General features: G+C 52.0%; 10 protein-coding genes across 10 annotated transcripts; 5 read left to right on the top strand and 5 right to left on the bottom strand.

Moving 5' to 3' along the window:
* Positions 1 to 213: 213 nt before the first annotated feature.
* On the top strand, positions 214 to 1,897 carry HAT1 (histone acetyltransferase 1; the record flags this gene model as incomplete). Its single annotated transcript, XM_056212609.1, has 3 exons — positions 214 to 235; positions 285 to 584; positions 639 to 1,897. The coding sequence occupies 3 exons, from the start codon at positions 214 to 216 to the stop codon at positions 1,895 to 1,897; spliced, it is 1,581 nt and encodes a 526-aa protein (XP_056072917.1).
* Positions 1,898 to 2,242: 345 nt separating this feature from the next.
* Positions 2,243 to 2,948, top strand: ade5 (Bifunctional purine biosynthetic protein ADE5,7; the record flags this gene model as incomplete). Its single annotated transcript, XM_056212608.1, has 2 exons — positions 2,243 to 2,367; positions 2,420 to 2,948. The coding sequence occupies 2 exons, from the start codon at positions 2,243 to 2,245 to the stop codon at positions 2,946 to 2,948; spliced, it is 654 nt and encodes a 217-aa protein (XP_056072916.1).
* Positions 2,949 to 4,841: 1,893 nt separating this feature from the next.
* Positions 4,842 to 6,521, bottom strand: N0V89_003810 (uncharacterized protein; the record flags this gene model as incomplete). The annotated part of the gene is made up of 1 exon (XM_056212607.1): positions 4,842 to 6,521. One exon carries the CDS (start codon positions 6,519 to 6,521, stop codon positions 4,842 to 4,844), a length of 1,680 nt encoding a protein of 559 aa, XP_056072915.1.
* A 1,002-nt stretch (positions 6,522 to 7,523) lies between these two features.
* N0V89_003809 (uncharacterized protein) lies at positions 7,524 to 9,179 on the top strand (the record flags this gene model as incomplete). The annotated part of the gene is made up of 1 exon (XM_056212606.1): positions 7,524 to 9,179. The coding sequence occupies one exon, from the start codon at positions 7,524 to 7,526 to the stop codon at positions 9,177 to 9,179; it is 1,656 nt and encodes a 551-aa protein (XP_056072914.1).
* Positions 9,180 to 9,405: 226 nt separating this feature from the next.
* Positions 9,406 to 12,401, bottom strand: N0V89_003808 (uncharacterized protein; the record flags this gene model as incomplete). The annotated part of the gene is made up of 3 exons (XM_056212605.1): positions 9,406 to 9,971; positions 11,244 to 12,148; positions 12,232 to 12,401. 3 exons carry the CDS (start codon positions 12,399 to 12,401, stop codon positions 9,406 to 9,408), a joined length of 1,641 nt encoding a protein of 546 aa, XP_056072913.1.
* Positions 12,402 to 12,776: 375 nt separating this feature from the next.
* Positions 12,777 to 13,784, top strand: N0V89_003807 (uncharacterized protein; the record flags this gene model as incomplete). Its single annotated transcript, XM_056212604.1, has 1 exon — positions 12,777 to 13,784. One exon carries the CDS (start codon positions 12,777 to 12,779, stop codon positions 13,782 to 13,784), a length of 1,008 nt encoding a protein of 335 aa, XP_056072912.1.
* A 969-nt stretch (positions 13,785 to 14,753) lies between these two features.
* On the bottom strand, positions 14,754 to 16,271 carry N0V89_003806 (uncharacterized protein; the record flags this gene model as incomplete). The annotated part of the gene is made up of 4 exons (XM_056212603.1): positions 14,754 to 14,801; positions 15,319 to 15,948; positions 16,002 to 16,139; positions 16,191 to 16,271. 4 exons carry the CDS (start codon positions 16,269 to 16,271, stop codon positions 14,754 to 14,756), a joined length of 897 nt encoding a protein of 298 aa, XP_056072911.1.
* A 1,796-nt stretch (positions 16,272 to 18,067) lies between these two features.
* set9 (histone lysine methyltransferase Set9) lies at positions 18,068 to 20,168 on the bottom strand (the record flags this gene model as incomplete). The annotated part of the gene is made up of 2 exons (XM_056212602.1): positions 18,068 to 19,996; positions 20,076 to 20,168. The coding sequence occupies 2 exons, from the start codon at positions 20,166 to 20,168 to the stop codon at positions 18,068 to 18,070; spliced, it is 2,022 nt and encodes a 673-aa protein (XP_056072910.1).
* Positions 20,169 to 20,711: 543 nt separating this feature from the next.
* Positions 20,712 to 21,227, top strand: mrpl38 (54S ribosomal protein L38, mitochondrial; the record flags this gene model as incomplete). Its single annotated transcript, XM_056212601.1, has 3 exons — positions 20,712 to 20,726; positions 20,789 to 20,873; positions 20,926 to 21,227. 3 exons carry the CDS (start codon positions 20,712 to 20,714, stop codon positions 21,225 to 21,227), a joined length of 402 nt encoding a protein of 133 aa, XP_056072909.1.
* A 200-nt stretch (positions 21,228 to 21,427) lies between these two features.
* RPB9 (DNA-directed RNA polymerase II core subunit rpb9) lies at positions 21,428 to 22,183 on the bottom strand (the record flags this gene model as incomplete). Its single annotated transcript, XM_056212600.1, has 4 exons — positions 21,428 to 21,472; positions 21,521 to 21,613; positions 21,891 to 22,062; positions 22,107 to 22,183. The coding sequence occupies 4 exons, from the start codon at positions 22,181 to 22,183 to the stop codon at positions 21,428 to 21,430; spliced, it is 387 nt and encodes a 128-aa protein (XP_056072908.1).
* Positions 22,184 to 22,535: the final 352 nt, after the last annotated feature.

The following is a 22,535-nucleotide window of genomic DNA, read 5'->3' as shown; positions in this document are numbered from 1 at the left end:
CGGGGCATCCTCCAGGGTTCTCCTCGCTTGTTTCGGATCCACTGCCGTAAGGCTGAGCGAACGGCGCTAGAACGCGTCGCGCCGAGCTTGAGCTTTCCAACGCGCCTCGCGATTTTACTTGCGACCAGCTCCTGTCTACTTCCTCTCAACGCGGCGACGTCGTCTTCCTGAGCGCAGCTAGTGTGAGAGCAGCCTCCTCCGTTGTCGCACATCATGAACGTCAATCTGGAAGACTGTGAGTTCCCGAATATCTTGCGACAACGGACTGCGCTGACCTCTCCAAGACATCACCAGCGCGAACGAGTGCTTCGAGCTCAATCTCACCCGACCCTCCAAGGATGCGGCACCCGAGCCTATATTCAGCGAATCGTTCAACCCCGCCTGGACGTACCCTTTCTTCGGTGAGGAGCAGGAGATCATTGGTCACAAGGAGCCCAGCATACAACTAAGCTTTCGCGCAAATGACATGAAGCCATCGCTGCAGGTGGGCTTTGAGGAGAAAGTGGAGCTGCCAGATGAGGTGTACTCTGAGAAACACCTGAAGGTCGATCTGGAGACCGTGTTCGAAGAATACCTACCTGCCTGTAGGTCCTCCCTCGCGGTCATTAGAAACGCGTGCTCTTACTGACAAGCAACAGCTGTCTTCAATCCCGCCGATGCCCCGGCCGACTCAGCGCAAACGGACCCCACATCGAAAGACTGGAGACCGCCCGGCAAACAGCTGCACAGCTTCGCGCATCACGGCAAACAATTCGAGATATGGGTCGCAAGTTTCACGGACCCCAATGCGAAAAGGCTGTGGGAGAACATGCAAATATTGCCAATGCTCTACATAGAAGGTGCATCTCTGCCCGAGCTGGATGCAGAATGGTCGCTTGAGAGGTGGTCTCTATACCTACTGTATGAAGTCACGCCGATTGATGAGGAAACCTCACCCTACACACTTGCCGGCTTTTCCACCACATACCGCTTCTGGCTGCTTCCTACCTTCGAGATTATGCGCGCTACCAGGTCACTCCCTTCGCCTCCCGCTAGCACAAATGGCCATGCTGGCAAATGGAGCCCTCCGAGACTTACACAGGATCCTGATACTTTCCGCATAAACGAGACCATCGACCCCCTAAAACAGCCTTCGCGCGAACGCATCTCGCAGTTCCTTATACTACCGCCGTACCAAGGCCAGTCTCTCGGAGCAATACTGTACGAGGCAATATTCGGGGAACTCGTCAAGAGACCATACATTTACGAGATCCCTGTCGAAGACCCAAGCGAAGCCTTTGACGCTATGCGCGACTATAGTGACATTGTGTACCTCCGCACCTTACCATCTTTCCAATCGCTGACCATACCTGCGACCATACCAAAGGAGAAACTTGCAAAAGGAGTCCCGATTCCTCGCGCCGAAATACTAGGTAACGGTGTCGATCTTAGCCAGCTGCAGCGTGAAACAAAGATAGTGTCCCGTCAATTTAACCGCATGCTTGAACTTCACCTTCTATCAACCATACCGCCCGCCAACAGAAATAAAAATCGCATCATCCGCAAAGATAGGTCTTCGAATGAGAACGACCGTCGATACTACTTCTGGCGACTAGCCCTGAAAGATAGGATACACCGTCAAAACCGCGATTCTTTGGAAAATATGGAGGAAGGAGAAGAAGCTCTCACGACCGCGCAGAAGGTAGAGATGATCGAGAATGCTGTGAATAATCAGCAAGCGGAGTATGAAGAGCGATTGCAGGGCCTGGAGACGAGAGCTAAGTGGAGAAATGGAGAGGTGCAGGTCGGGTCAGGCTCCAGGTCGAAGCGGAAGAGGATGGTCATCGAAGACGATGAAGATGATGAATGGGAGGATATGGATAATGAAAGTGCGACTTCTAAGAAAGCGAGGGTCTGAAAGACTTAGGGCGGCGTTCAAGGCGTCTCTTACAGTCGAGGCGATGGGTTTTGGAAAGCTGCGTTGTTAACGTGACGATTGATACGGATACCACATGCGTTTTAAGGCAGTATCAGAGGCTTTGCCTTGAACTTCTGTTTCATAGAAAAGTGTCGATGCCTTCCTGCACAGTTTGAAGCAAGGGAAACCTCTTGCACTTGACTTCCAAAGTTCCAGTACTCGTACCCCTCTATCGATAACGCAGCACCCCACGCAAAACTTTGGTCCCGCATCAGGTTGCGGAGCGACATCGCACCTCCGCTACTTCAATTCACATAGTAAACACGTACGCTCCTTACAGCTATTATGTCGCAATTACAACATAACCTCGTCGTCCTCATATCCGGCAACGGATCCAACCTTCAAGCCCTCATTGACGCCTGCTTGTCGTCCGCACTCCCAAACACGCGCATAACCCACGTTATATCAAAGTACCGCACCACACTCAGCATATAACAACAAGAGCTAATACGCGTGGGATAGTCGCAAAGCCGCCTACGGTCTCGAACGCGCCGCCAAAGCCTCCATACCCACCTCCTACCACAACCTCGTCCCCTTCAAGCGGAAACACCCCCAAACCGAGGAAGGCACCGCCGCTGCCCGCACCGAATACGATGCCTCGCTCGCAGACCTAATATTGAAACTCGAGCCACAACCCAGCGTTATCGTCTGTGCGGGCTGGATGCACATTCTGACGCCCGACTTCCTCAACCCCATCGCGGCTGCGGGAATCAAAGTGATAAACCTACATCCTGCGCTGCCGGGGGAGTTTGCGGGTGCTGGAGCGATTGAACGGGCGTGGGAGGCGGGAAGGAAGGAGGGATTGAAGAGGACGGGAGTCATGATTCATGAGGTCATTGCGGAGGTGGATGCAGGGGAGGCGATCGTCACGAAGGAGGTGGAGTTGAGGGATGGGGAGAGTTTGGATGATTTAGAAAACAGGATACATGAGGTTGAACATGGGTTGATTGTTGAGGGGACGAGGATTACGCTTGAGAAGATCAAGAAATGAAGTTGGAAAGAATGGTTATTCTGGAGCGAGACAGAGGATGAATGAGATGGTCGATTACAAGCGAAGCGCAGGCGGGCGCTTCTTCAGTACGAGATTGTCGTTGGAATACAAACGAAGGAATCATACCTTGAATCGGATGGTAGGCTATAGCATCCATACCTGAAGCGCCGATATCGATTACTCCGGTCGTTCCGGAAGATACTGAATCTGTGCTCTCGATTGCAATCTAGATCGTAAGGCCCGATGACAAAAATGCCACATGGTTCACGAAGACAGATGCTTTGCAGCCATAGTGCGACGCAGAAGCCGTTTTCGTTCGCAGCCTATCGATTATCTTCTACATCCAATCTTGCAGCCTTTGGCACGCTTTCGTTGATACATGCCTGAGGGCTTCAATGTCTTGGCTTTGTTGGTCAAGCTAATAGTTACCGTTGGTACAGGCAAAGCCTAGGTCATTATGTTGTCTATCACCTTGGAAATTGGCCCATCGAGTTACGTACGATACCTAAGGCATCAATCATCGTCAGCTCACGATTGACTCCACTGGTGCCACTTCTCAACCCACCAATACCTCTACGCTTCTCCCAAGCCCGCAATTTGTCTCATCAATGAAATGCCGCTGCCAGGCTCCGGTTGGCTGATAACCATGGGAAATCTGAAATCGTTCGCACGTTCGGGTCGCACAAGACCCACGCGTCAAATTTCCCAAAGGCCTTTATGAGCATCATGGTTCGTACCACCATCGGCTCTGACACTCATTTAGTTAGATACAAACGCCTCCTTGATATCCTGATCAGCTTGCCTTGCGTCTCTCCCCTTATAATGGGCGCAAGCGCTAGTCGAAGGCTGATGTCCGTATGCAAACTTGTTCACCATATAAAATCTCATCATACCCTACTCTTCCTCCGCATCGATCGACACAGGCCAATCTGCGACACATCGCATCATCTATCTGTCATTGCAATTATTCCATATTCATATTCTTCTCAGATCAACAATGCGCCTCTCCCCTCTCCTTCGCTTTCTGGTCGTAGCCATCACTCTCGTCACCGTGGGGGCCCAAGACGAGTGTTGGAACAGCGCCCAAATCACCTGCCGCAATGCCTTCGCCGACAAGAATCTAGCACACACCGCAATCGAAAACGCGTGTGCGGCGATGTCTTGTACGCCCGGCACGACGCCCTCGCCGGCCACTGTCACTGGTATCTCCCCCTCGCTCGTTCCCTCCTCTCCGCGCCAAGTCACACTGATATAAAATGCTAGGAAAAGTCCCAGGCTACACGGCTACCCTTCGCGTAGGCAACAAGTGCGCTGGCCTCAATCCGTGGACTGAGGATGCCTGCGTCGCACTGTTCGAGCGGATCTTGTATCCGCAATGCAAGACGAATGAGAGTTTACCGTGGCCGGACCATCCGCCGAACCCCTGGCCTCCGGTAGCGCCTGTGGATTTTCCTTGTAAGTCTTCATCTCGTGTTGAGGATGCGAGAGGGGTAAGGGAGCGAATTGACTGTGTGACAGTGGCAAGCAAACTCTCGACGTGTGATGATAGCTGGTTGAGCTTCAATATAGGCGATTAGGCGGTGGCTGGGTGGACAGTCTGCAGTTCACAATGGAGATATGGTTGTTCTGTGGCGGATTCATTGTAATCGAGACACCAAGAGTTAGGACGAAGGGCTATCATAGAGCCATTTGATTGGCATAAGCCGCACCCTAAAAACATTGATCTTAAGATGGTGCTATTTTAAAGACTATTGTATGCATATGGAAGGATATTGCCTTGGTCTAAAATAACAAGGTTCCACTGAGGCGTTTATGCAGGGTCACAGTTTTCTCACACGGTGGGGCAGTGCTATCCTATCATTCTAAAGTATTCAACCTTTGCGGTAACCTCAATTAGCTATTATCTCGTGCTAATGGACGCCCTTTCGGATCTTCCACAGCAAGAACCTCGTCGGACTTTCTGATCTGTATGGATCCAAGCCATGACTCCCACTCTTCCTTGGTGGCATCCACTCCGACTTGTACTTGCCGACTTCCTGCACTATCGCAAGTCACGAGCTTTACGGGATCTCTAGGCCCCTCATGCAACAAAAGACAAAGCTTTACTTTCGCTTCGGCTTCGGCCTCTTCAATTGTTCTCAACACATCACCACCAATCTCCTCTAAAGGTCCACCATTTTTCAGCAGCAGCTTGATCATCTCCTCCTGATCCTCTCGCCCTCCACACTTGAGCACTAATGCAAGGGGGGTAGCACCGTTTGCAAATTCTCCATTGGCTAAATGAATGTTCGCATGTTTCTCCTCAAGAAGATATCTTGCTACAGGCAATCGCCTCTCGAGAGAATTGGCGGGCGATCCAGCAGCTCGTCCTAATGGCGTGCTGAAAATTTTGTAGCTTACGTGGTTTACGCCCGCACCGTACTGGTCAACGAGGAGCCTGCACGTTTCTACACAGCCTTCTGCACAAGCCGAGATGAGACGTCGATGCAATCTGTCCTCCTTGGTGACGACTGGTTGGTTGTGGGTGCCTTGATGTTCGTTCGGACCGCACAGGAAGGTCTCCCAGATGAGTTGGAACAGTTCCGGAATATCCCGCTTCTCCATAGCATCCTCCGATGCGATAAAAATGGCGATTTGATTCTCTTCAGGCAACTCGACGTATTCAAAAGAACCGTCATCTTTCTGCTCCGTCAAGAATGGAAGCATGAGCCGTACAGACTCAATTGATGCAAGTGACACAGCAGCACTTAGGCTTTGCATGATCGCGTCTTTATGGCATCGAGTGACTGGTGAGCCAAAGCAGTCACTCTGAAGCACGAACTGGACTACTTCTCGCGAGTCCTCCCCCGCTGTCGCAGCATAGAACAAGTGAGAGGTCTTGATACGCAACTTTCGTTCCAAAGATTGTGGGTGCTCGAGCACCTTGTTCACCAAGGCGATTCTTCCGGATCGAAGCGCGGCTTGTATATCATTAAGCTTCTCTGCTTCGGATGTGATATCAGCGCCATGTTCCAGAAGCCAATCGACCACTTCTTCATGACCGGATACGAGGGCATTCGTGAGGGGCGTCGTATCTTTGTCGTCTTTAGCATTGATGTCTGCATGACCAAACTCGATGAATACTTTAACGCATTCTAGTTTGCCATCGAACGCCGCAATCTGCAAATCAGGCTGCATGTCGACCTGAGGGTAAAAGTGGTCATCCTCAGCCACATCCATATCGTCCTCGTCCTTATCGGTGTTCTTTTGCTTCGCATCCTTGATTTCCATAGATACATTCAGTTGGAACAGTTCTTTGAGCAGACTGGGATCATTCTGTTCGACTGCCCACTCATACATTTTGGGTCCATATCGAGGGAACTCCTCGACTATCTCGCTGAGCTTGGTCTTGCGGTCCTCACCAGCTAACATCTTGTGTACACGTTTGCGATGGAATGGATTTCTCCCACCGGTATCATACCAGAAAGGATCTTCCATGTGCTCCTGAGCCGGCGGCATGCAGGAAACGGCCATGACCTCGGGGACATCCATGTCGAAGAGGTCAAGTTCTTTTGCTGTAGGTAGACGGGCCATATTGAAATATTTTTTGTGGGGAAGCGATCTCCGGGTATAGCCTATTTGCACCAGAGGAACAGAATGTCTATTTCGTTTAATGAATAAAGATGCAGTGTACTACCTTGGCCTGCAGACCTACCTATTAATGAAGACTTATAGCAGAGCCAGCGCTGTAATTTGGTGGTGCTGTGGGGTTGTTGAGCCTCAGTTCCAGTATCACCTTTTCCACAAGAGAGAGACGGGTGTTTCGGACTGATGCTAAATAGTCTTTGGGTGTGGCTGTTGGCACGCCTGATATCAAGGCAGCCGCAGCTAGTGCATGTCGGGGCCTGATTGAGTTTCGCAAGCAGTAAGCTTGAACGCAGCCTTGCAGTGCATCTTCCCGTCAGCGCATCGCGGGCACAAGAATCTGCACCCAGTCAAGTCTAGCGATGGTGTTTTTTTCAAAGGCTTGCAGTAAGTTTTGATCTAGTCAGTTCAAGATGTGACGTAAGTACCTATGTAGTCTTGTCCTGAAACTGGTCAGCATTGCATTGGTAGGTCGATGCGCTGTAGGTCGCTTGGAGTTGTGTGAGCCGACTGTGGGCTAGCCTATCTTTGCACGATCTTCAAGCTGTCGCCAGGCTGTATCATGGAGTCATACCATGGAGTTATGCAGCCTCTCCTTGTTATGTTGGGGCTTGACCAAAATCTAGGAAATTTGTGCGAGTTATAGGCAGTCACGCCCCTGACCGTGTGAGCTGTAGTGTCTGGGTATGTCACATCAGATTTAGCCTTAGCACGCAGAAGTGCGATCGTTCGAATAATTGTTGGGACTATGGATATGGTTCTCTCAACCGACTCGGGCAAGTTCCTTGAGAGAGCTCCGCAAGTATGACGGACCTTTACAACGGAGAAGACAAAGATGCGCCCGGTTAGACAGTCACGTGCCGTTTTAGCGTTCCAGCTTCCGTGTCTAGCCGCAAGATCCGCCATTTCCGTGATACTGGCGACCAACACTCAATATCGTCGGCTCAAGTCATGAGCGAAATCAGCGATGCAAGGTCACGGCAGCCACGGCAACGCTCACGGATTGCATGCGAGCCATGTCGCGAGCGTAAGCGGAAATGCGATGGGGATCACCCGTGCGAGCTATGTCGAAACTTTGGGTACGAGTGCTCATACCGCTCGCATCCACGCAAGCGAAGGCGCGAGAACGGGAGCACATTACCCTCCCAGCCATTCTCTTCAAGTCCGCAGGAAAATAGTGGGACTACTCTAGACCAGACACCAGCCCCGACTTTGGCGCCAACACCATTTGCGCAATCACTCGAAAGCAACTCGGGATCTGCCTTTGTGCGTACCTTCGCTATCACTGTTGATCCGAGCAATGCCCCACCGTCCCAGATGTTGGGCTGGAACGTCTTCCTCGGCCAGCGTCAGGTCTCTACAAACATGCCGTTGCGGAGCGTCACAGATATCGTGACGCAGTCGGACATGCAAGATCTCGTTGCTGTCTACTTTGACAAGATCGACCCATGCTACGGATTCATCGACCGAGAGCTAGTGGATCAGACAGTACAACAGCTATGGGTTCCCGGAAGCAATCTCTCAATTCCTGAAGCGGTGGTCTGTGGTATTGCGGCCTTGGGCTGTGCTTTCTCGAATCTACAAGACTTACAGACAGAAACGAGTCTTTTCATTCTGGCAAAGCTCCTGCTTGATTTGGCTGCTGAAGATATCACCTATGATACCGCCACCGCCTGGGTCCTCCGTACAGTCTACTTACGACTCACGGGAAGGCCCGAGGAGACCTGGATGGCAAGTTGCATAGCTCTACATTTCATAGACGCTGCAGGCTTGCATTGTGAGATCGGCACAGATGCTACTTTCCGTCGTGCTGGCCGACCCTCCACACCAGATATGAATCGGAGAATTCTGGGCGTGGCTCGCCATCTGAACGTCTGGCTGTCCTTCGATCTTGGACGGACTCGTGTTACGTTACAAAACATGTCTACCGTTCCTGCATCCCCACGACCGAACGATTATACGACTGAGCTTCTTGGACTTCTGTTTTACACAGAGAATCTGGACCCAACCAAGACCATAAGCGGCCCAGAACTTATAAAAGCCATATCAGAAGTGCTGGATCGGGTCCATACTAAGCCTCCCTCAATCCTGGCTCAATGTAATTTGACGCTGTGCCTGTTCCGACGACTGTATACGCTAAGGTGGCTTGTTCAAGATGATATTCTGGATAAGATTGTGCAGCTCATCGAGAAAGCAATACAAGCAGTGCACACGTTGCTAGAAGCGGGAAGCCCTTGGCATCACATGGCGAACGTCCCATTCCAGTCTGTTTGCACGCTCCTCGCCATTGACACCACCAAATCATTTTCTTTGTTGGGACCCACGATGTCATGTCTCTCAACTGTGAGCGATACCCACCAGACAAAAGCTACCCAGGACGCGTACAATGCAGCCCGCGCACTCATTTCAATGCACCAAAAGCGCCGGGAAGCGAATGTTGTGAGACAATCGGAGATGTTGAAACTCTACCCTATCGGTGCTCCAACAGGGAATGATACACCTGGCCAATTCTCCTTCGATCAAGCTCAGAATTTTGCTGAAGTCCCGTGGTTCAGCGAATTCTTCACGGATATGGAGATCGCAAATTTCGTCAATGGAACGGGTTGAAGTTTCTCATGTTGAAAGATCCTTAAAATACAGAGCGGAAGGCGGCTATAGCCCATTTTAATACAATGTACACGAATGTGCTTCATAAATCCCAGTCTCAAATATGCGTTACCAAAAAAGGGGCGCCAAGATGTTTCGCTCAATTCACAATATCGTCTCGTCTTCCCACGCGGACCGCTAGAACCAGAAGGTTATGAAAAGAGTACATTACACATTCGCGACGCGCTCAAAACGTGTGTATCTGGTCCTTCCGATACCCAAGCTGCTCCAAAATCCCCTTTTCTTTACGCGAACCGACCAGACTTGATTCCATAGCCGGTGGGCCACATACAAACACCTTGTTCTCGCTGTTCTTGGGCGGTGGAGCCACTTCTTCTAGCAGCTCTCTCGTCACGCGGCCCTTCCGCAAGGTTGTGTTCTCGTCCGGTCGGCTAACTGTGTACACAATGTTGAATCGATCCTTGAAGTCGCTTTTAAACTTTTGTAATTCCTTCGTTAGATGGCAATCTTCATTGGTGTTGACTCCGTAAACGATGGTTACCGCTGTTTGATCATTTGGATTTGATAAGATGCCTTGTGCCAGCTGGAAGATGGGTGTTATGCCGGCACCACCGGCTATAAGGGTCACATGTGGAACGCTATTGGGCACCCATTGGTGGCCGCGCAAGGCGGCAGCAAAAAGCAATCTGTCGCCAGGCTTGAGGGAGTGCAGGTGTGTGCTTTGCTTTCCGTCAGGGTAGTGCTTGACCAACAACTCGAGGACACCGGGTTCATCTTGAGTATCATCAGCACCTGCACGTCACTAGAAAGCCAGGAATATTACCGATTTGAGATATCGGCGTGTACGGTCTCGCGACAGGAGTCCACCTGCCTTCCGGCCAGGACATTGTGAGTACCGCAGCTATGGTAAAGTCAACAATGGCAATCAGATAATGAGAGACGGCGTACAAGTGAGCGAGAGGCCGCTGACATCGGTCGAGTTCGGGAGCGAGAATCGTAATCGTTTTGTGTCATGATTAACTTGCTGCTCGCTCTCTAGCGGCAATGATACAAATGCTGGTCCGCGTCCGAACACTTTCTGGGCGGCATTCGCATCAGCATCTACATCCCGACCTAGTCTTGAAAGCAGGAGGCCAGCGCCGATGCTACCAGCCGTGAGACCTGCGATAACAGTTCTAGGTCGCATGGGTAACGCCATGGGATGTGATTCGGATCTGAGACTCTGTTCGGCTCGAGGAAAAGTGAGATTGACGTGAAGAGTGTGCGTAGGATGTACTCGAATGAGGTTTTGTGGTGCATTTCCCCTACTTATGATTGACCCAGCTGCTACAGGATCGGACGTTGATGATATCCGACGTCCCTTGTGTGGAGCCGAAGGGCGGTGCTCCGGTGCGCGAGATCCGCGCGAGGCGTGTGCTGAACCAATCATGATTGAGCCCAACGACGCGGGCGAGCTCGGAGTGACATTCCAGGCGGCCTAGTGCAGAATAGCAGTCGAACGATAATCGGGCGCTTCTGGAACGCCGTCAGTTATACGCGTCGGCTTCGTATTACATACTGGCCTGGCCTTGAGTCAGAAGCTTGCTTTTCCATCGAAATCGAGCACCGTAAGCTCGGAATACCAAGGGAATGGGGACCATGACTAAAGCGAGGCAGCCTAGAAGTGTGCCTGCCCATTGTATTTCAAGGTTCTGGAACATCTGGACAGAGAACAAGGGAAACCCGGCAGCGATCGCTGAACGAAGGATCACGTTCGCAGCCACGGTTGAAGCCGCTCTTGGTCGAGTCAGTCGCCATCAAGAGTACAGTATCGTAGAATAGACTCACAATGGCAGATAAGCTTCTACCAGATAATTGAAACAAGGCATGAATATACACAGAAGGCCGAATCCAGTAAGCACTCCTGATGCTGTGGGTGCCACCCAATGCACTGACGGTGTAAAGGCTGTCCAGGCGAACCTACGACAAAAGTCAGAGTGACGAACGAACTTAGCTTTACTCACCATACGTACCAGAACAGCCCAAAAGGAAATACGAAAGCTCCCACAATCACGGGAAGCAAACGAACTTCTGGTTCGGAGGCTGCATCGCCCAGCAACGATGTCTTCTGGCTCCGGAGTTGCTGCCAGATGATGAAGCAAACCGCCAGACAAAGACCGAGGATTACTGCAATAAGCGGCAAAGCAGCTATCCCCTTGTTCATACCATATGTGTGCTGAAACACGTATGGATATGCTCCCACTAGGCCGTATGTCAATCCGTAAATGAAGGACATGTAGACGGACACGAACAGCACGATTGGCTCCGTAGCTAACATGCGTAATGGTCGGATGAGGTACCGCCGAGCGAGGTCGTCCATATCGACCTCGATTCTTGCGTGGTCGGCATGAATGCTCCAATTACCAGTCTCCTGGCGAATGCGAGCGGCTTTGGTGCTTAAAACACTGCCAGCATGGGTTTCTTCCAAGAAGAGCACAAGCAGACCTACTGCAAAGAATCCCATGATGGCAGGCAGGTACAGCGTCCACCGCCACCGGAGATAGCTGTCCGTGATGAACCCACCAATGGAAGGCGCCGCCAAAGGGCCCGCAAATACAGTCAGGGCATATATCGCGATTGAAGGTCCTCGCTGGTAGTCGTCGAATATATCCGAGAGGACTCCGGGAACAACACAAAGTGGGCTGGATCCGAACACTCCTGCGAAGAAGCGGCAAATAATCAATGTCTGGATGTCTTTGGCGGTAGCGCTTGCCAGTGTGAACAACGCGCATCCCAATGAACCCACAATGAGCGGCATCCGGCGCCCCTTGAGTTCGCATCCGGGACCCCAGAGTAAGGGCCCGAAGGAAAAGCCCAGCACATATAGGCACGTCGCCAGTGCGCCGACTTCGTGACCTACGGCGAGGTCTTGACTTGCCTGAACGGCGGCTGGGGAGAATAAGGCGCTGTCGAACGTGGCAACGAGGGTGCTGTAGCATACTATTGCAGCTACCCAGCATCTGTTCAGTTTTATTAGCGACCGTGCTTTCAGTAAAACCCTGGGTGCTCTTACTTCTTGCTCAATGTCCAGCTCATGGGATGCCAGGGGTCATCTGGTCCGTCAAATACCACCACGTAGGCCTGATGATCTTCGATCATTCCTGGGAAGGGTCGGCCATTGCCCATACGTAGCCATTGATCTTTCGGATCTAGGGAGATGTTTTTGGCGGAGGAGTCTTGCATGGCGACTAGAAAAGACTGTCCGCAAGGGTCAAGATTTGCTGTATTTTGAAAACCGTATCCAATCTTGGGGCACAATTCAGATTCATTTATGATATCCTGAAAGTCAAAATTTTTGTTAGACAATGTTGTGCTACTTGCGCTCATGACGCTCTGCGGATATGGCGGCTCTTTGCGGAGGACTAGCGCTCTGCGATTGACAAATGCTTCGGCTGTGCATCCTTCTCCACCGACATATACCCGCTGCTCCGCAGTTGTTGCAGTATCCACATTGTATTGGATTTGTGTGCGACTTTCCAAACAATTTCCGATATTATGGCGAACGCATTCAAATCGTTCTTCCCATGGATCAAGGCACCCTTCGTTGTATCTGCACCAATGCTCGGTGCATCCACCCCTCGCCTCGCAGTCAATCTAAGTTGCGCAGGAGGTCTAGGCTTCATAGCCGGTGGCACAGATCCTGCAAACCTCAACAAGATGCTCGATGAGTCAAAACGCCTTCTACCAGACCATCAAAGCAAAAAGTTTGAGGCACGATCGGACACCTTGCCCATTGGAGTTGGGTTCCAGCTCTTCAACTCCAACCTCAATGCCTTATCAGGGGCGCTCTCAATGCACAAACCAGCAGTAGTGTGGCTTTTCGCACCAAAGTTAGAAGAGGATCTGCGTGTCTGGGCTACGAAAATTCGCGATGTAACGGATGGGTTGACCCGGATTTGCGTACAGGTTGGAAGCGTGGCGGAAGCAGAGCGAAGTGTAGCACTCGCCGAGCCTGACTTTCTCGTCATGCAGGGTGCGGATGCTGGAGGACATGGTCAACGCCAATCTGCAAGCATAATCTCGTTAGTACCAGAGGTCAAAGACAGACTCTCGGCCATGGGGAAAGCTCACATTCCGGTACTTGCAGCTGGTGGCATATCAGACGCGCGTGGTGTGGTTGCTGCATTGGCACTTGGTGCTGACGGAGCTGTCATGGGCACGAGGTTCCTCGTGGCTGAAGAGGCTGGAATTGCGGATGGATGGAAGCGGGAGCTGGTTAAGACAAGCGATGGCGGAGTGACAACGATGAGGTCTACGTTGTGTGACCGCCTCAAGGAGAACCATGATTGGCCAACTTCGTATGATGGACGAGCGATTAGGAATAAAGGACATGAAGACGAAGAGGCGGGCATGCTAGATGTGGAGAACGTGAAGCTGTATAAAGAAGAGTTGGAGTGTGGGGATAGCGCTTGGGGTCCTCACGGGAGGATGGTGATTTATGCCGGGACAGGGATTGGTCTGCTCCGCGCGGTCCAGCCGGTGGAAAGTATCATGGAAGAGACTATAAGAGAGAGCAGACATATCATGGACCGCTACTATGTTAATGCAATAGCGAGCCATTTATGAATGGAAACAGTCTATTGATTCGAACTGAAGCACTATCGCCAAGATTCCCATTTGTCACCACCACTGGACCTACCGTTCATAAACCCTCAACGTTGGGAAAATCAGTATGGAACGAGGATCGAGCGAGCTTGCTCGGACATGCGCCTCTCTCTGTAAGTCTCTCCTGAGATCCCTTACACCAGGCCTCTCATGCGGATTTGTACGCAAGCAGCGCTCCAAATGACGGCTCAACGCCATACTGTACTGTCCACCAGCCACGTGTGTCGCTCTGACGCCTCTTGCCGGCCTCACAATAGTGAGAGGTTGAAATGTTAAGTGGCACATCGCGACCACAACAAGGCCGATCTGATAGATATCGGAAGAGGCATTCATGTACGTCTCCGGGATCCCGAAATCCCGCGCCTGCATGTTCACCCGGAATCCGTCCCGCCAGCGGCTACTCACCGCGGAGCCAAAGTCTCCGAGCACAACATGGAGCCCTCTTTGTCTACTACCCGTAATGAAGATATTGCCAGGGTGCAGGTCACGGTGGTATATCCAGTTCCACGGAGTGTTACCGCCGGGTCCGTATTGCATGTAATGCACGGCCTGTACAAGTGAGTGGAAGACGTGCCAAATAAAGGACTCTGGTATGAGTCGCCCTCGTTGCATATGCTCTCTGATCAGTGCCTTTATCGTACCATTGCCGCAGCATTCCATGAAAATCTCGCCGCTGGTTTGGCTGACGTGCGAGCTGTACATGCGGACGGTGTAGCGGCAGCGAGCAAGCTGACGTAGAACATTGATCTCGCGGAGAGCATGGTCAGGAATATCGCATCGACGGAAAGCTTTTCTGATCAGAAGCTTGCCTTGACTATTGTCTTCCTGCCAGACTTCGATACCGTTGTTGAAGGCACCTTCAGGCTTAAGGTTCCCGAGACGGGTGATTCGCATGCGATTATCGGGCATCTTGCGTTATTCTGGAATATCCTAAAAAGTCTTCTCGATGGAGTGCTTATAGAGAGTAATGTCGTCTGCCTAGAGAATACGCAGCCCAGCTAATCAGTATGAGAAACTGTGATATAGCCCATGAACCCGTTTGTACTTTCACCCATGCTACCAATGAATTCGTGATCCGTAGTGGGATGAGTTGTTGAGTTTCGCATCATGTACGTTTAGAGGTGACTCCTGTGACGCAAGTGTATGCGGAACACATGAACGCGTTTTGACCTGGATACTGACATCGATACGAAGCATGACATATAGTCCTGGGTATTGGTGACAGACGACCGTGGCGTATGATGTGTGTCAAGACAACGAGCATTTATTGTTGGTGCTATACAGGTGTTTGTTAATGGAGTGGACGACACGACACCATAAAGTTCAATATCGACGTAGGCAGTCAACAGCACTCGCAAAGTCAAGATCTTATGTATTCATTCGGCCAAACCTATATATACCGATCACTATGCTGCACCAATCTCTGCATACTCTTCAATGGCTCCATCGGCATCGGCGTACTATACAACCCCGGAATCCTCGCATTTTGATATACCTTCTCACACCACCCAATCTCCTTTTCCATCTTCTTCGCCTCAAAGTACTTCCTTGCTACCACCAGCGGCGTCAAGCTGCCAAACCGCCCCACATACCCGACATCCGTGCGACAATTGTACGGCACGCAGCGACAGCTGCTGTCCGCGTAGCTACCCATTTCGCGATCCCATAGATACATGTCTTTTGGGAGAAGCGCGCGGTGCTGACGTAGAAGCTTGAAGGTGTTAGATTGCAGAATGAGGAGGGACATCCAGTAGATCATGTAGCAAATTCCAGCGCCAAATGCGTAGAAATTGTACGCTGTGTCGAAGGTCCGGTCGGGACATATGTCCTGGAAGCCCGCGAACTCGTCGACATCGACGGATGTGTACCTAGGGCCGTGCTTCTCGAAATTGGCAAACCACTGCTTGGCCTGGTTGGCGAGTGCTAGAGAATCTTCGATGAGCTTGTCTGCGGCTTCTTGGTCGCCAGCTGCGAGCTTGTCGGTTCGCTCCAAGAGGCGCGGTATCCGGATGCAGATGTCTATCAGTGCGACGTAGGGATCGACTTTTGCGACTTTTGCGGTCACGGCCATCCATTCATCTGTGTCGAGCATTGAGCCTTTTCGCACGTGGTAGCCGATGCTTAACTGGATAACACTGGTTAACGTTGGTTTTTGCTATGAGCGCAAGGGCTGCATACAGAGTTGTACCGTATCGCGTGGAAAATCTGCATATTGAGTCGGTTGCCGAAGGACTCTGGTCCGCGTTGCTTCAATAGATGCAGCAGGCCTTGCACGTGGTAGAAAAAGCCATGACCGCTGGTAATGCCTACGAAGACCTGTGCTGAATTAGATACCGGAGTGTTCAATTTGCGGGCTGACTAACTCACTTCATACAAAGTGAGCAGGTAGGTTGCTAGCAGCGTTTCGTCTTCTAGTGCGCGATTTGGATATTGGATGGTGGTCATCATTTTCGACAATGCGGTCCCATAAAGCGATCGTGACCTATTGACTAAAGAATAATTTCGATTAGCAACAGCAAGTTGCGCGGCGGACAAGGCGTCGACCGCAGCCAGAAGAACATCGCTCGTCGCAGGAAGTTGCGGCAGCGTGAGCATTAACGCTGAGGGAGGAGGCAAAGTGTGCGGATCTGATCTAGGCAAATAAAGCCATATCAACTCCCCAACATGCTGTACACGCTCGATCGCGATAGGGCTAACTTGGCGCAACACAGGAGCTCCAGACGGCCTCCGTCCTGGTGGTTGCAGGTACTCGACTACAGCTAGTTCCGAGTCGGATGATGACGGTTCCTCCTCGTGCGTCTTGTGGTTGGCATATCTGTAGCGATTGTCGTCCTCCTTGATGATTGATGGCCTCTCATTCTGCTCTTCGAACTTGTGCAGAATAAAGGATTGAAGCGGTCGATATCCAGGGCATTTTGTGCCTCGTCGAAGACAGGTATTACATTCCGGCCTTGCCTCGTCGCAGCGCACCTTTCGTTTCCGGCACTCGAAACAACCTGTCGAGCGTTTTGGCATTGGGCTCTTTCTCCCCTATCAAGGTGGGACACTTGCTGCGGAATCTGCTGGAGTTGTCTCGCTGTTCTCACAGCGCGTTGAACGATGCCCGAAGATAGGCATGTAACGCTCACCGGCCGCCTGAAGGCCTGCCATCCTCGACCAGGTGGAGAAGGACCAAATTAGCCTTGCGGCATGACGCTAACGGCCAAGAAGTGCGCCGTGTCTAACGTGTGGCCAATCGTACGACGTGACGTCCGCCTAAGCCTTCTGCCACTGATGCCATCCGTCCTCGGGCTTCTATTCCTGCTCGCTCTTCCATGTCTCCAATCTCGCCTGCGGGTCGGTGGAGGGTTGTAACCGGAAGGATTCTTCGTATCCATACGAGAGTACGGGGATGAAGGAGAACGAGCATGTGAGCTGTATGAGCGAAGACAAGAATTGAAAGAGGGGTGCTGCGTAGAGATTCCAAGTGCGTTGATCAACTCGGAGAAACGTTGAAGGAAATGCAATGCCTGGGACTTGCGGCCCTAGGAGTAGTGTGAGCACGTGACATGCCGGGACTGATCCTGCAAACGTTGGGAGCTACTGCACCCAACAGCAGTTCGCCGTCAATGAGTTCGAATCGATCGCGAGGCCGAAAGCAGGCATTGTGGGAGGGAACGGATAGGACTGTTTATATACCTGTAAAACAGCTGGACTCTTTATTACGGCGCTCCGCACTTGTGCATCGGCGCTCTTCGCTTCCTAACACACGAACCCTTTTTGGCAGCTTCTGCGAATCCTTCGCCATAGCTTCCAGAAACACACAAGATACATAGTGTTGAAAGTATGTTTATCATGACACAATAACAATTCGTAAGACGATTCGGTGGCTCCGTTGAGCAAAAGTAATTCGCCTAATAAGGGCTCGATTTCCACGATGTCCCTCGACAAGTCCACCTTCAAAGTACTGATACACTGATGCAAAAGTAGCCCGAAGGCCAATAACTCCTCCCCGGATTCGAGATATGCTATAGTATACTACAATGCCGGCAGAGATAAAGTATGGCAAGATGGCAAAACAAAACCAGGGTATGTCCAGCCCAATCCGGTGCCCCAAGTAAATGCTCAACCGTTTGATTCAGTGTCTCTCACAACTCCAATAACACCCAAAACGATTTCGTCTTCACCGATGTCTTCGTTAGTGTCGCATGGATGTTGTGTTAAACATCCCGTGCATTATCGTCAGACACTTTCTCCCCGGCTCTTTACATAGTAAACCTTGTTCTTCTCTTCTTCCGACCACTCTCGACTTCCATGCTCATCGATGAGTCGCGACCAGACCGCGGGGTCGAGAACCGCTCCATGATCTCCTCTCTAAACTTGCGCTTCGGCTTCTCCTTCTTGATCTCTTTCTCTTCCTCAGGGTCGACGAAGCGATGAATAGTCCGGTGGTCGAGAACGCGCTCTTCGGTATCGTGTTTTCCTTCCCTGTCCGTCTTAGGCCAGGGATAGCCGTACAACTTTGAGTGACGCTCGCATCGCGGACACTCCTTACGCGTTCCGCGGTGACTGTCCTCTTGCACAAACTGGTCGTCGCATGTCTGGCATTCGGCCCACTTGCTGTCCTTACCCGACAAGCGGGACTTCGAAGTCATGTAGTCGCCTGGCTTCCTTGGGTTCTCTACCATACCCTCCTCAGGCTCTTGGTCTAGGATCGGTGTGCCGACACGATTGTGTATCACGTTGCGCGAGCTTGATCTGGTATTACGGGGTAATAAAGGTAGCTTCGGGCGCTTCCGCTTGACGATTCGCTGTAGCACGTCGTCAAGATCCAAACTGTCAGAAAGGTCACTCAGCTCAGACGAGGTATCGTCGGCGAAGAGTGAGGACCAAGGAGCATTTACCATTGTAACTTCGTCTTTCATCGTGGCTACACCCAGAGTTGGCTGTTCGTGTATGATTCCAGGATCCACTTTGATCTTCGGATTGTTTAGCCCGGTCGTGGGCGGGTCTTCGTCTACGGAAGTTGCATCGGTAGACTGCGTTGACTTTGGTGATGCAGCTTCTGTTGGGGACTGGGGTGTTGTGTTCCGGGAAGAAGAATCATCGTCTTGAACAATGTTCAAGAGGCCGTCGCGCTGCTGAGTGCGAAGATTTCGTGACGTTGATGGAAGATTGGCAGCTGGATCTTCGATGCTGGAAATGGGTAGCTCGTGTCGTAGACAAGAAGTGCTAGCAGACTTCTTCAGGTTTAATTTTTGTGTTGTTGCATGTGCGCATACTTTTCGCCGTACAAGGGATAGCGATTTCGTCTTGGATTCCGACTTCCGACGCTTGGAGCAGGTGGTTCTCTCGCGGTCAGTAGCGTCGTTGGACTCTTCGTGCTTGCGCTTCCGTCGGCGTGAAGGAGTTGCTTCCTTTTCAGGGGACAAGTATCCCGCTCTCTCTCCCTCTTGATCGTCATCTCCGTCTTCGTCTTCGTCTTCGTCTTCGTCTTCGCTGCTATCTTCGGCCGGTCTAAAGGGTGCCCATCCATTCACCATTCGATCTTCACAGCTGTGGCACAAGCACTCCTCGTTGTCTACGCCGAAATAATCCTCGCCATATGATACTGTAATTTCTTCGCCTTCCTTGATGGGCTTGACGGCAACAATCTGCATGCCATCGTAGCCTTTAGTCGATAGTTTAGCGTTCGCGTCGCAGTCATGGTTGGCGAAACGCGCAGGTCCGAGAAATAGGGAGCGTGTCTTCTTTCGCGCTGAGATTACGAGGCTGAAGTCCTTCCGCGCCAGTTCTAGGTTCTTCTCTTGCTCCTCGGTCATAGCAACCTGCACTCCTGTGAGGTACTTGATCTCTTCCCGAGGCTGGATATCTCGGCGCGCGGTTATAGATGCCTCGTGTTCTGTGATGGTATAGCGGTTCGTCGTCGTGACTTCGAAAGGACAGTCCGGCATGTATATAGAGACATATCTGCGCAAGTGTCTCTTGAAGTGCTCTCTGTCTGCCTCATCCTTCAACGTCGCAAGAAACTTCTTCAGACCAGGCAGCTGTACCAGGCGCTGCATAGCCTCAGCGGAGTTCTTCTCAACAACAACATGTTCGCGTAGAATGTTTGCGATTTCCTCCTCGTTCAACCCTCTTGATCCGGAGAAGCGGCCGCCGCGGTTCTTCCTGATTGCGGTCCAGTAGTACACCTACAGATGCGCCGGTTAGCGAACGCGTTCCTCAGAGCTCGGCGACTGCGCTGGCACAAACGCGGAGTGCGTGACCTACCTTGTCGACGAGCGCATCCGTCAATATGTCGTCGTATAGTGCCAGTTTCTCCAGTGTCAGTGCACCCTTTTTCGCTGTCTCTTTCGGAGCCATGATGCGCAAAGACCGAATCGGGCGGTATTTCAAGCAACGCAAACCAAGAGAGCGTTTGACGCGGTATGTCGCGCTTGTTGTGCAAACTGGTAGAATGAATAGGGGTGGTTGGGTGACGTATCAGTAGAGCAGGTTTCTCCGTACCCGCTGTTCACCTCGTCACAATAAGAATGCGCGCAAACGGAAGGAGCGACGGTGGAGGAAGGCGCGAGGAAGGCGCAAAGGAAAGGAGAGAGCGACAGCGGTCTCGGACAGCACACGAGCTGCAAATGGCGCAAGCGCAAGACGGTGTGAGACTTGAGGCTGGGTGGATCAGCGCCAACGCGGCCTGGCTTCCCTTGCGGCTGCATCGGCTGGCCACTGGACGAGAAGCGCGGAGAGCGACGGGACCAAGCGAGGTTGCGCTAGGGCCAAATTCCTGGGCAGATGCGCTCCACATTGCAAACTTGGGACGTCGATTACCATCACCAATAGCACCCACAGCATCCGCGCCGAGACGCTGCAGGAACGAAGAAGCATTGTGGGACGCACAAGGGCTTCACAATGATCCAGCTCAAGGTACGACACGCGACCTCAGCCCGCCCCGGCCAGACCAAACCCACTCATGCAGCGCAATCTAGACCCTCATCAATTGCATCGACAACTCGGGCGCCGCCATAGTCGAGTGCGTCAACGTCCTGCGCTCGAAGCGCCCCGCCAAAGTCGGTATGTGAACAGGATGCGATCGCACTGGGGTTCAGGGTATTGACATGCATAGGCGACCGGATAGTGGTAGTGGTCAAGAAACAGCGAAACTTCGGTCCTGAGACTGGCAACAGCGTCTCCATCAGCGCAGCGAACAAAGTACGACGCGGAGATGTACGCCACGCGGTAGTGGTACGGACGGCGAAGAAGTGGCAGAGACCGGACGGCAGCGTGGTCAAGTTCGACGACAACGCGTGCGTGCTCATCAACAAGGCCGGCGAGCCCATCGGATCGCGAGTGAGCGGCGTTGTGGCGGCAGAACTCAGGCAAAAACAGTGGTCGAAGATTTTGTCACTGGCCCCGATGCATGTGTAGGAAGGAGGTATGTTGGGTATGAAAGCAGTATCGCATTTTCAGGAGTATGGGGGTATAGCTGCTGTACAAAACATGTATATGACATTGTACCATATCGCTGGGTATAAGATACCATTCCGGACACCATTCGTAGAATAAAAGGACTAAACTCCATCCCAATGCTAAATCTATTACCCGTGAAGGGTATGAAGCAAATTTCCCTACTGCCACACATGGCTGCACTGGGTGCACACGTAGTACAGTTTCTATACGAAGAGTTAGCACAGCCGACAAGTGGAAGAAATCAAGCTTACCATGCCAGTGTGTGTGGTTCGCTGCTGGGACTGGAAGTAGACGATGTCCTGCTCGCCGCACGAGGGGCAGGCCTTGTCTTTGATACGCGGCAACTAGATGCGACAAGAGTCAGCAAGCAGGCTCAAAGAGGAGCAGGCAAGCGACGGATTCAACGCGCGACTGTGCTCAATTCTTCGAGGAATGCTCGCCGCCCCCTCTCTGGATGTTTGAATGCATTGAATGCTCATCCTCTGCTTCGAGAACGAGGCCCGGCGCGCTCTCCTCGCCACATTCCACGCAAACTATGTCCTGCCCACACATGGTGCAGAAGTTGGGAAAGCCATCCAACTCCATGAGGCTGGCGCGTGAAAAGGAGCGGGTGAGACCAACCGTAGGATCTTGCCCAATGTCCGACGTCACACCAGCCGTATCGCCAGCGGAAGAGGCGATTTCGGTGCGCATGACGCATGCTGAAGGGGCTTCCTCAGAGAAAGAGCATGTGCGGCAGGCGAACAGCAGCTTGCTCTCGGCTTTGTCTTCGCGGGGAAATAGCAGGTTGGAGCTGGGAGGCTTAGCAGCTGGATAGCGCAAGTAGATGCTACTCACCATTCTGAGCAGAAGCGGAAGAGGATCTTCTTGTTCTCGTCCGTCTCCTGTTGCTGGTCCGCTGCAGGGGACGACATGGTAGATGTGTGGTGTAAATTTTTTGGCGACTTCGAGGAGGCGGGTGACGTGTTCGCGTGTGGTGTTTCTGACTTTAGTCGCGACTTATTGCGAAGTGGTTGCGACTAGAAACACGGTCGGAGAGCAAAAGGTGGCGGCAGGCGTTCGGTGCGTATGTGGGCTGGAGCCATGAAAGACTCAAGATGAAGGCGGTTTGGTCTTACCTGAGGTGGTGGCGCCAGGCGGGCCGAGCGCGGCGCCTTATGCTCCCCGCGTTGTTCGAGAGCTCAGCGATCGTCCCAAACGGCAGTTCAGCGCCTCCGTCCTGCACGCTTCTTCATACCGCACTCTGCATCGCCTCCACACACAAGC

Source organism: Didymosphaeria variabile (genome assembly GCF_027946475.1).
Source record: "Didymosphaeria variabile strain IMI 356815 chromosome Unknown scaffold_3, whole genome shotgun sequence".
Lineage (NCBI taxonomy): Eukaryota > Fungi > Ascomycota > Dothideomycetes > Pleosporales > Didymosphaeriaceae > Didymosphaeria > Didymosphaeria variabile.
Note: the sequence above shows the minus strand (reverse complement) of the source record. Positions and strands in the feature narration are given on the sequence as shown.